The following is a 12,289-nucleotide window of genomic DNA, read 5'->3' as shown; positions in this document are numbered from 1 at the left end:
ACATTCAAGGACAAGTTTGAGGTCACACTGCTAAGTAGCAGAGCCAGGACTCAAACCCAGGTCATCTGACTCCAGGGCCTGTGCTCCCTACATCTCATTGGTTACTCAAGGCTCATCCTTGGATGAGAACCTGCAAGGGTTTTATGATCCTTTTCCCAGACACAGCTGAGGAATGAGCAGGAAGAGCTGCATTTGATAGGATGATTACTGACACTAAAAGTTAACGTTCAACTCTAGACAGTAGTTTTTCCTGGACAGTTGGTTCCTGCTCTCACCACTGAAGCCAGTGCTGAAACCTCTCTGGGCTGGGCATTTACAGCTTTCTGTGTTACAGGTTACTAACTGCATCTCGAAAGGCTGGTTTTCCTCTTGGGAGGGGCTGACTTCACCGTTTAGGAGAATTGCAAGGCTACCAGGGCCCTGCCCATTGGGAAACGCCTCTCTATGACTCTATAAATGTCCAAGGTGGCCCCAAGGAGGACTTCTGCAGCACTGCTCCCTTCCCAGGACGTGAGAGTCTGCCTTCTCACCATGAGACTTCTAATCCTTTCCAGCCTGCTCTGCATCCTGCTTCTCTGCTTCTCCGTCTTCTCCACAGAAGGTAGGGCAGCCCCCAGGGTGCAGGTCCCTGAGCAGGATTTCAGCATCTGGGAAGACACTGATCAGGAATTGTTGGAAGGCAGGCCTTGGCAGGCAGTCCTGAGCCCTGGAAAGACAGGCTCTTGCTCCTAAACCTATAAGTTTGGGGCTCAGGACTGCAGGTCCCTGAGCAGGATTTCAGCATCTGGGAAGACACTGATCAGGAATTGTTGGAAGGCAGGCCTTGGCAGGCAGTCCTGAACCCTGGAAAGACAGGCTCTTGCTCCTAAACCTATAAGTTTGGGGCTCAGGACTGCCTGCAGGTGGCATGGGGGCTCCATTCACAGCCCCTGTACCCCCAAATACATACCCAGCCTAAGTAAAGTGGTGTATTCACCATGCGAACACACATACAAAACCTCTCAGCTAGATTACTGTGCTTAAGTCCTACCTATCTAGAATTTCTGGAGCCACTCTCTTGTACTTGTATCATGCTTGGAACAGAGTAAATTAGTGTTGGGCAAATGAATACATTAATTAGTAGACCATCTAAGTCTGAACATCCCAAAACCTCATGCACAGAAAATATCTGTGAGCAGCTGGAATGAAGGTGTGTGCGGTGGAGAGGTGGGGTATGTTTATGCATGTTTAGAAGAAGGGGACACCATCTTTTTACCTCTATAGATATGAATATTTAGCTCTGTTGCCTTTTTTTCTTTCTTTCTTTTTTTTTTTTTTTTTTTTAAGAGATGGAGTCTTGCTCTGTTGCCCAGGCTGGAGTGCAGTGGTGTGATCTCGGCTCACTGCAAGTTCTGCCTCCTGGGTTCATGCCATTCTTAGTAGAGACGGGGTTTCACCATGTTGGCCAGGCTGGTCTTGAACTCCTGACCTCATGATCCACCCACCTCCGCCTCCCAAAGTGCTGGGATTACATGCGTGAGCCACCTCGCCTGGCTGCCTTTCTTGATTCAGATAGCTGAGTGTTTCAATCCGTTTTTCTCTTGTCTAACCCTCTAGAGACTGCCTACACTTGTTTTTTGTTTTAGTGGTTATGGTTATTTAAACTTTTTGGTGGGGGGAGCTGGAGCTATAGAAATATATAAGGAGAAGAGAAACACTCATAATTCCATGATTCAAGAGTAGCCATGTTCAACATTTTGCTGATTTCCTTGCATGTAGAATTTTAAAAACTTAATTGATGTACCTCTGTATGTTCAAGGTTATATCTTTTTTATTTATCACTATATATATTGTTATAATCACCCAAAATACTTAGGATTGAAGATATTCTGGAAGCATTTACAACACAGTGTCAGCAGCAGCCATCTCTGAGTAGTGGGATTATAACAAGTGTTTGTTTTACAAAGTTTCTGCAATGAAAATGTGCCACATATATAATAAGGAAAACCGTGATTAGAATTCCTCATAAACACAGCCCATGACATGCAATTTATCAGACCTCTATTTTTGGACATGTTGGAGGTTGCCAGTGATACCCTAGTGACAATTAAATGAGGATAGATATCTTCCCCCATAAAGTTTCCTATCCGTTTAGAACTATCTGTGGCAGATTGTTGAAGTAGCATTAATCAACTGATATTTTCAGGTATAACTTGCTGTCAAGTGAATGTACTATGATGAATTTACATGCTTAGACATTTAGATAGTTCACAATTGTGTGCTTTTCTTTTTTTGAAGCAAGATCTTGCTCTGTTGTCCAGGTCGGAGTGCAGTGGCATGACCATGGCTCAATGCAGCCTTGACTTCCAGGGCTCGAGCGATCCTCCCACCTCAGCTTTTCCAGTAACTGGGAAAACAGGTGTGCACCACAATGCCCTGCTAATTTTTAAAATTTTCTGTAGAGACAAGGTCTCTCTATGTTGCCCAGGCTGGTCTTGAACTTCTGGACTCAAGCCATCCTCCCACCTTGGCCTCCCAGAGTGCTAGGATTACAGGCATGAGCCACCACACTCAGCCTACTTTGCACATTTTAATTATGTGGTAAAAGGTATATGTGTACATAAAATATGTCCTTTATTCAAGCTTATTTTCTTCTTTCTTTCTTTCTTTCTTTTTTTTTTTTTTTTTTTTTGAGACGAAGTTTTTGCTCTTGTTGCCCAGGCTGGAGTTTAATGGCATGATCTTGACTCACCACAACCTCTGCCTCCCAGGTTCAAGAGATTCTTCTGCCTCAGCCTCCCGAGTAGCTGGGATTACAGGAGTGCGCCATCATGCCAGGCTAATTTTGTATTTTTAGTAGAGATGGGGTTTCTTGTTGGTCAGGCTGGTCTCGAACACCCAACTTCAAGTGATCCGCCCGCCTCAGCCTCCCAAAGTGCTAGGATTACAGGAATGAGCCACCACATCCGGCTCAGGCATATTTTCTAGACTAGATTGCCAAGGGGAGAATTATTATGTCAAAGAAACTACTTATTGGACAGAAACCTGAGAAGGATGTGTTTTGGGGCCATTGTGTCTCTCAACACTGCTATTTCTGAAAAGTAAATCACAACAAGGCCCACCCTTTCCCTGGGACCTCTCATAGCCTGGCTCATCCTGAGTTTCTCCAGATAAATATTCCTGAGCCCTGTGCCTTGGAAGGGGAAGCTCACTCACTCACAGACAAGCCTGCTAAGGACAGTCTCTCTTCCTTTGTGTCCACCTTCAGGGAAGAGGCGTCCTGCCAAGCCCTGGCCAAGCAGGAGAGCCAGGCTCTGCTGCCACAGAGTCCCTAGCCCCAGCTTGACAAACCCGAAAGGTAAGTACCCACACGTCGTCCAGACTGTGGGGGAGAAGTTCTGCAGTGGCCGTGGGACCAGCCACACGTGCTGATCAGCCCCCACCCATGGCTAGCATCAGGCTCTGGCTGGGAGGACATCTTTGTTTTGTTGATTAATATGATAACTCCCCCCAAAAAGTCAACAAATTAATCATTTTAAACTGAATACATTCTACCATGGAAAGAAAGCAGGGTGCAATTAGAAAACGTTGTGTGGAAACACCCTTACTTTAGGTGTGAGGTGTCTGAGGAGGTGACATTTATGAGACCTGAACAAAGGCCAGGAGCCTGGCTGAGGACTGTGGAGGTGGGGGATGCAGGCAGAGGAGGCAGCAAGGGTGAAGGGCAAGAGGTGGGTATGGAAGACAGAGGGCAACAGGGCTTGTGAGGTGCTCCCAGAAGCTAAGGACCAAGGCTGTCTGTGAACCCTGTGGACCTGAGGCTCAGACTAGCATGCAGGTCACCAGCAGGGCAGTGGGCGTGAGGGTTCAGAGAGCCACAGCTTGGCAGGAGGTAAGGCAGTCCCAGAGATGCCAGCAGGCAGCATCCAGGCTGCATGACCAGGATGAGGCCCAGAAGAGCAAGGCTGTCCTCTCTCTGAGCCTGGGGGCACTGGGAGGCCTGTGGCGGACAGGCCCAAGCCCAGGAGGGCTGCGGGCACCCAGTTCCCTGCACAGGGGCTCCAGGCCAGGGCAGGCATTCACTGGAGTTGCCCAGCCTAGGTGGAAGAGCCAGGCTGCTGGAGCGTGTGTGCGACAGGCAGATCTCCAAGGGGAGGCTGTGGAGCCTGAGTCAGACAGCCTGACACCAACCTGGGGCTCCTGCCTGGACTCTGCAGCCCCAGTGCCCTCTCTCAGGAGGCTGAGGAGGTCCCAGCTCCACTTGCTTCTCTGGGACCATGGCCCGTGGGGCCCATGACCAGCACGGGAGCCTCCATGCCTTTCCCAGCTACCAAGGGGATGCTCAGCTGTGATGCAGGGGAAGGACAGAGGGAAGAAGCAAGACAGGAGCAGCTGCAGACCTTCTTCCGGAGATGTTGACATCCTCTTCTTCCCAACTGGAATCACACCCAGCTGGCCAGGGTGAAAATAACCAGCTCTCACACACCTCTTGCTGAACCAGTGCGAGGTGCTAGCCCAGGAAAGATGCAGGGTGAACGCAGGCTGTGGCTCTGCTCCCCCAGGCCCCTGGTTCTCTGAAAGAAGGTGAAAACCTTCCAGAGAGAGGTGAAGGTGAGCCCCAAGAGCTCACACACCCTACCCCTCCTCTTCCCCTCTCTTGCACCGACTGCTCAGAGGCAGGAAGTTGAGGGAGTGTGTGAGCTCCCACCACGCACACACACACAACAAACCCAAACACACAAACACAAATACCTATACACATAAGTAGATACACACCACACAACCACACACACACACAAATACATGTGCACACAGACTCACATCATTCACTACAGATGCACAGAGACATACACACTACACAACTACACACAGACACACAGCATATACACACAATACACAGTATAGTGATAGACACATACACACAGCACAAACACACACCACACAACTACACACACAGACACATACTACATGCACTCTACACACACACACCACTCACTATACATACAGACACATGGACACACACACAGTACACAACTACACACAGAGACACACTATACACACAAACACACTACATGCATATACACACTACACAATCATACACACATAGACACATGCACACAGCACACACACGTATACCACACAGACACATACACAAATACGTCTACATACAAACACAAACACATACCACACAACTATACACACAAACACACATAAGTACACACAAATACGTAACACTACACAACTATACACACAGACACACACAAATACATTCACACACAGACACACACCACACTACACACACAGACACTACACACAGACACACAAGCACACACACACGCTACACAACTACACACACTACACTCCTGTGCTACACACAGCACACACGCACTACACACACAGATGGACAGATATACACTCAAGCACACACAGTGCACAGGAGACGTGGCCAGGTTAACTCCTGTGCAAGTACACGTGCATCCGTTTTCTCAGTTTTGTTGCTTCGGGAGAATAAATCTAGGCGTGTGGCTCCTGTGCTGAGACTGAATTTCTTTTTGTGTGTATGTTTTAAAAATTCCATTGTAGAAATTTATGAACAACTTAGAACAAGAAGAGCAAAACAAACATATGTATGGGGTCCTTGTCATGTGATCTCATTGAAATCCTTGAGACCACCGTGGGGAGGTCTTGTCACCATTGTATAGATTGGGAAACTGAGACTGAGAAAGAAACTGAGGTAGAGCCAGAAACTGGGATCTTTCCACCTCTTTCCACTACAACAAACTTCTTCCCCTGTAGACAGAAAGTTTCCTGCAGCCTGTGTATGAAGACATGCGCGTGCAGGCCAGATGGCTGACTTCCCGGAAGGAAACAGCCATTCCGGGTTGGGATCTCAGCTCCACCGCCCGCTGGCTGTGTGCCCTGGAGCAAGTCACCCAGCACTGCTAAGCCTCAGTCTCCCTCTCTGTGAAGAGGGAGTGATAATAGAATCTCCTTCACTGGACCATGATGAGCAGTCAATGGGGTCACGTCTATATAGGACTTGGCATCAAGCCTGCCACGTGGTGCCCTGTAAACATGTCCTGCTGTTGCTATGGAGACAAACCCAGCCCTGCCAGGGCTGCTGGCACAGGAGATGAGCAATTCCAACACTGACAACCAAAGCCTGCACGTTCTTGTCCAGGCTTGGTGGTTGCACCTTCTGTCTTATGGACTGATGCTGGGGTTCAACAAGGAGGGAGAAGATGAGTCAGTGTTCCCAGGGTGTTATGTAAGCAACAGCAGGATTGCTGAGTGTGCCAGGCTCCCGAAATCTGGCCTCGTGTGCTCCAGTTCACTGATGTATGACAAAGCCCATGCGTCTGTCTGTAGAAACACAAATTAACTCAGGGCTGCCTGGAGGATGTTCCTGAGCCAACAACAGCAGCTATGACACACACACTTGCTAAATACTGACTACTCCTCATTCTGTGGTGTCTTTCTTGAACACTGCTTTATATCTCAGCACCGTGGTAGGCCCATGGGGATGACAATAGGTGGAAGGCCCGGGACTCTGGGTCAAGGTGATAAAACCATCTTCGAAAATCAACATGCTAAATGGCTGATTTGCTGAATGAAGGGGTGGCCTGCCCCTCCACACCTGTGGGCGTTTCTCTTTAGGTGGAACGAGAGACTTGAGAAAAGAAATGAGACACAGAGACAAGGTATAGAGAAAGAAAAGGTGGGCCCAGGGGACCGGAGCTCAGCATACAGAGGACCCACGCCAGCACCGGTCTCTGAGTTCCCTCAGTATTTACTGATAATTATCTTTACCATCTTAAAGAAAAGGAACTGGCAGGATAATAGGATCATTATAGGGAGAAAGTCAGCAGTAAGACATATGAATAAAGTTCTCTGTGACATGAATAAGTTTAAGGAAAAGTGCTGTGCCTTGATATGCGTATGTAAACATCTCCATAAACCTATTTAGTGCATAAAGAGCAGCATTGCGCTAGCAAGTCCCACCTTTCGCCCTAAGGCGGTTTTCTCCCTTCTCAGTAAACAGAACACACAATCGAGTTTTACATCGACATGTTCCATTGCCCAGGGATGGGCAGGAGACAGATGCTTTTCTCTATCTCAACTGCCAACAACCGCCAAGAGGCCTTCTTTCCTCTTGTACTAGTCCTCCTCAGCACAGACCCTTCACGGGTGTCAGGCTGGGGGACAATCACGTCTTTCCCTTCCCACGAGGCCATATTTCAGACTATCACATGGGGAGAAACCTTGGACAATACCTAGCTTTCCTAGGCAGAGGTCCCTGCGACCTTTGGCAGTGTGCGTGTCCCTGGGTACTTGAGATTAAGAGAATGGTGATGACTTTTAACCAGCAAGCTGCCTTCAGGCACTTGTTTAACAAAGCACACCCTGCACAGCCCAAAATCCTTTAAACCTTGAGTCACCACAGCACATGTCTCTTGCAAGGACAGGGTCGGGGGTAGGGTCACAGATTAACAGCATCTCAAATGCAGAACAAAATGGAGTCTTATGTCTACTTCTTTCTGTATAGACACAGTAACAGTCTGATCTTTCTTTCTTTTCCCCACAGCTGAATTTATTACATTTACCAATTTACTTTAAAAAGACTTTTTAAAAAGTATTTAGAAAATTTATAGCAATCTGTAGAGCGGCTAGTCTTTTTGTTGTTGTTTTTTAAGAAACAGGATCTTGCTCAGTCACCCAGGCTGGAGTGCAGTGGCACAATCATAGCTCACTGCAGCCTCAAATTCCTGGGCTCCAGTGATCCTCCCTCTTCAGCCTCCCCAGTAGCTGGGACTACAGATGCATGCCATCTCACTCAGCTAACTTTTCTATTTTTGTAGAGACAGGGTCTTACTATGCTGCCCAGGCTAGTCTCGAACTCCTGGCTTCAAGTAACCCTCCTGCCTTGGCCTCCCAAAGTGTTTAAAGTACTGGGATTACAGGCATGAGCCACTGCATCTGGCCTGGTTTTTTTTAAAGGAAGTTTCAGTGTGCTGACTGACTCTGTTGGCTCTTTATGGGCATCAAGCACTAGCCCCAAGCCCAGGGACTGCTTAGGCTTAAGCTGGGGTCAGAATGATGGCTGTGAAGGCCCCACCAGCCAGGAAGTGCTATGGTCCTGAAGCCTCAGTCAGGCCACCTTCCTTCTATGCATCCTGGGCCTACTGTGAGGAAGCTCTTTGGGAAGACTGGGAGGTCCTGAGGGAAGCCTGGAGCCTGAGAGGCTGCCTAGGTCCTGAGAGCTCCATGCCACCTCCCTGTTTTTGAAACCCAGCAAAATGGCTGAGCCCATAGTGGGAGACTCAGGCTGGAAGGGGCACAGCGAGGTTCCTCCCTCACCATAGGGTTGTCTCTGCCTTCAGGAAGGGGCTCAGACTGCACGGACAAATGTTACCCATTGAGGACGTGAGGTTTTCAGCAACAACGATACCAGGATGGACATGAGTGCCCAGAAAATAGACCCTTGAAAGGAGGAGGTGAAGAGGACTGGCAGCCCATCCTGCCCAGTGGCTCAATCAGAGGGGCCTCAGACCCGTGGTCTTGCTCCTTGTGATTATATCTGTTAGCCATAGCTGCAGAACAACCCACTCCCAATTTTAGTGACCCAAAGCAGTATTTATTATTTTCCGTGAGTCTACAGGTCAGCTGGGTATTTCTTCTAGTCTTGGCTGGACTCATTCTTCTGAGATTTGGATAGGCAGCTCTACTGATCTTGGCTGGGTCTCTCATATTTTTGGTGTCTGTGAGTGTAGAATGGTCTTGGTTGGAACAACTAGCCTCTCCTCCATGTGGTCCTCCACGCTCCCTGCAGACGAGCCCAGAATGTTCACATGGTGTCTGCAGAGTTCCACTTATATAAATGGAAACACGTAAGGCCTCTTGAGATATGGGCTCTGAACTTCCCGCCTTCATCTCTACCACATTCACTCTGGCCAAAGCAAGTTCCAAGGCCAGTCCAGATTTTAGGAGCAGGCAAATAGACTCCATATCATGATGGGAGAAACTGCAAAGGAGAGACGGAGAATTGCAACCATATCTGCAACCAGTCAACCACAAAATTTATTGTAAGAGCCAGAGAAGATAGTCTTGGGATCTGAGGCGAGGAAAGGAGGTGGAGGAGGATCAGGGGTCAGGAAATCATGTGTCTCCACCAGAAACGCTGGTGGAAAATGCTCATGAAATGATATTAATGGAAAAGAGTAAGTTATGTTATATATTACTAAGATTATCACTCTGGGAAGATCAAAGCACTTACCAATAGGAAAAAAAAAAACAAACCAGAAAACCACACCAATATTATTACTTATTTGTGGTTAAGACATGAGTGGATGAATGAATTATAATTAAATGTATTTCTTTGTATAGTTAGTGCTTATATAGCAATTACTAGGTGTGGCACTTACATCCGCTAACTCATTTGATCCTTACGATAATCCTAAAAGTGAGACACTATTACTCTTGTCACTTCTACAAATGAGGGACCGAAGCACAGAAAGGTTAAGTAACCTGTTGCAGGTCCCACAGCCAGTAAGTAAGTGGTAGATCCAGGCTTTGAATTCAAATAATCTGGCTCTCTTCAGATTTCATGATCTTAATTACCACACCACATTGCATATAGTAATAATCTGAAAACAGAAGGAGAAAAAAGTAATCTCATGGTCATAACTTAGTAACCCTTCTCATTCACTTGTGTGTCCTTTGCTTTCCGTACAAACATGTTTACCTGGTTTTATTTTTAATTAATTATATCTCATTTTTTCATTTTTCAATTTAAGTCTGAAGCGTTTTTCTTCTTGTTGCTACGCAGTGGTCATAACCACAGGGTTCTGTCCCCATAAACATTTCCATCATCATGAATTATCATTAACTTTTTATTTTATTATTTATTTATTTATTTATTTATTGAGACAAGGTTTCACTTTGTCACCCAGGCTGGAGTGCAGTGGCTTAATCATGGCTCACCACAGCCTCGACCTCCCAGGCTCAGGTGATCCTTCCACCTCAGCCTCCTGAGTAGTTAGGACCACAGGTGTGCACCACCATGCCTGGCAAACTTTTGTATTTTTGGTAGAGATGGTGTTTCATCATGTGGTGCAGGCTGTTCTTGAACCCCAGGGCTTAAGTGATCCACCTGTCTCAGCCTCCTGAAGTGCTAAGATTACAAGTGTGAGCCGCTGCGCCTGGTCAAATTATCATTACTAATGAACAAGTTCTCTATTATAGGATATTCAGATTGTTTCCAGGCATTTTTTTTTTTTTCTGCAATTAAAAACAAAACTATGGGCCAGGCATGGTGGCTCATGCCTGTAATCCCAGTACTTTGGTAGGCTGAGGCAGGAGGACAACTTGAGGCCAGGAGTTTGTGACTAGGCTAGGCAACATAACGAGACTCCTATCTCTCTTAATTAAAAAAAAAAAAAAAACAACCCTATAAAGAATAGTTTAATGCATGCAGCTTTTTCTTTCTTGTGGATGATTCCTCCCATAAATGGGACTGGTTTGTCAAAAGATGCAAATGTAGTTTTGGGACACATTGCCTGGCATGTGCCATCTGGAAGGAGACAGCCAGGGGTCCCAAGGGCACACATCCATGTGCAGAGCCTCCTACCAGAGTCATTAGAAACAGGCCTCCCAGACCAGAGGCTCTTAGGTGGGGTCCACTTAGGATTAGCCGCCTTCTCTTCATCTTCTACCAATCAATTAGATTCCCTTTGATGGGACTGAAATAACCTGGGCTGGTCATTTTTGCCATGAAAAGCCACTCCTAGGCCTCTAGGGAAAAGGATAAGATCTAATTCTTGCTTTGATTTTTTTTTTTAATGTGTTTGAAAATGCATCTTAATTGTGTTTTCCTCTCTCTCCCCCCAAACCTGGCTCTGACCTTGCCACCTTCCTGTCCTTGTCCCTCTTGTCTACTCATTGCTCCTCCCAGGACATCATGTGAGACTCTGCAAACCATGCAAGCTTGAGCTAGATCCCCGCCCTTGGGTGGTGCCTGGGGCACTCCCACAGGTGTAGCACTCCCAAAGCAAGACTCCAGACAGCGGAGACCCTCACACCTGGCACCTGAGGTACCCAGCAGCCTCCTGTCTCCCCTTTCAGCCTTCACAACAGTGAGCTACAATGTTGGAGGGCTTCATCTTGGGCTGCAAGGACCCTGGGAAAGTTCAAGAACTCCATGTCCTTGTCTCAATTGTGCCATCAACTTTCAGAGTTATCATGAGCCAACCTCAACCACAGGGCCTCAGTCGCCACCATGTGGGTCTCTCCAGTGCAAACAGCCGAGCATTCCACCATGACTGGTCACAGCTACACATCCAGAGACCATCAATCCTGCTAGGGTGCAGGGTAGCAAGCACCCAAGGGTGGCTGACTAAGACTGCAGAGTCTCCTCCATCTTCAGGTCCATTCAGCTTCCTGGCATTTAGCCACCAGCATCCAGTGACCCCCCCAAGGAATCCCTTCCTAGCCTCCTGACATGAGTCTGCTGGAAAGAACACCCAAACAAACAAGTAATAAATAAATAAATCAACTCAATGCAGACACATCCTTGTTTGACAAGGTCAGTGATAGAGCCTGAGGCACAACTTTCTGCTAGAAGAAACCTGTCCCTAAAGCCTTCCCTGCAGGCCACTCTTGGCCACAACACAATGTAAGTATGTGAGGAGAAGGGACAGAGGCCCTGGGTCCGGCACATCAGGGCTCGAAGCCCTGCCCTGCTAAGGGTGTTTTGTGTGAGCTGAGCATGTTGGGTCTTTTCTAGAAAACTGAGATCACAGGACCTACTCAGAGGGCAAATAGCCAGGTGTGAAGTGCCTGCAAAGGGCCTGGCACACAGAGGGACTTGGTTCAGGGAAATCCTTGCTTCTCCTTCCCCATCCTGGGGAAGGGTGTTTATGCCCACGGTGAACACAGCGCTGCAGGGCTGAGGCTCAGAGAGCACAGATGGCTCAGGTCTGAGCAGCTTATCTCTCAACAAAGCCCCCTTCTAATCCGATTCTCACAGCAAGGTTGGAAGCCCCAATGCTGCACCCTCCACAGCCGCGTAGGAGAACGCCAGGCCCCCTCTGGGCTGATGGGCAGAGGTTCCCTGGCCCAGGGCTCTGGGGACAGTGGTACCCAGGGCAAGTCAGAGTCTGTCTTGTCGCAGGCCAGACTTTTCACATCCCTTCCATATGTTCCACTCTCAGGCTCACTCATTCACTCATTGGTTCCCAGGCTCTGCAGTGCTGTGTTCACCACGGGCATAAACACCCCTTCAGGTGGAGCAGGGGAGGCGGGGACTTCCCTG

At 47.8% G+C, this 12,289-nt stretch overlaps 1 protein-coding gene across 1 annotated transcript; it reads left to right on the top strand.

Annotated features, from left to right (window-relative positions):
* Positions 1-480: 480 nt before the first annotated feature.
* On the top strand, positions 481-11,545 carry GPR15LG (G protein-coupled receptor 15 ligand). Its single transcript, XM_007962747.3, has 3 exons — positions 481-601; positions 3,248-3,337; positions 10,931-11,545. Exons 1-3 carry the CDS (start codon positions 532-534, stop codon positions 11,014-11,016), a joined length of 246 nt encoding a protein of 81 aa, XP_007960938.3. The 5' UTR covers positions 481-531; the 3' UTR covers positions 11,017-11,545.
* The last annotated feature ends 744 nt before the right edge of the window (positions 11,546-12,289 follow it).

The sequence above is a fragment of the Chlorocebus sabaeus genome, chromosome 9, assembly GCF_047675955.1.
Source record: "Chlorocebus sabaeus isolate Y175 chromosome 9, mChlSab1.0.hap1, whole genome shotgun sequence".
Taxonomy (NCBI): Eukaryota; Metazoa; Chordata; class Mammalia; order Primates; family Cercopithecidae; genus Chlorocebus; species Chlorocebus sabaeus.
The sequence above is the reverse complement of the archived record's forward strand: the minus strand, read 5'-3'. Positions and strand labels throughout refer to the sequence as shown.

What these genes read in the sequence shown, in the direction of transcription:
- GPR15LG (XM_007962747.3), top strand. Translation starts at nt 532, where the DNA reads ATGAGACTTCTAATCCTTTCCAGCCTGCTCTGCATCCTGCTTCTCTGC. An exon ending in CTCCGTCTTCTCCACAGAAG is followed by an intron (nt 602 to 3,247) that starts GTAGGGCAGCCC and finishes GTCCACCTTCAG; the next exon opens with GGAAGAGGCGTCCTGCCAAG. An exon ending in CAGCTTGACAAACCCGAAAG is followed by an intron (nt 3,338 to 10,930) that starts GTAAGTACCCAC and finishes TGCTCCTCCCAG; the next exon opens with GACATCATGTGAGACTCTGC.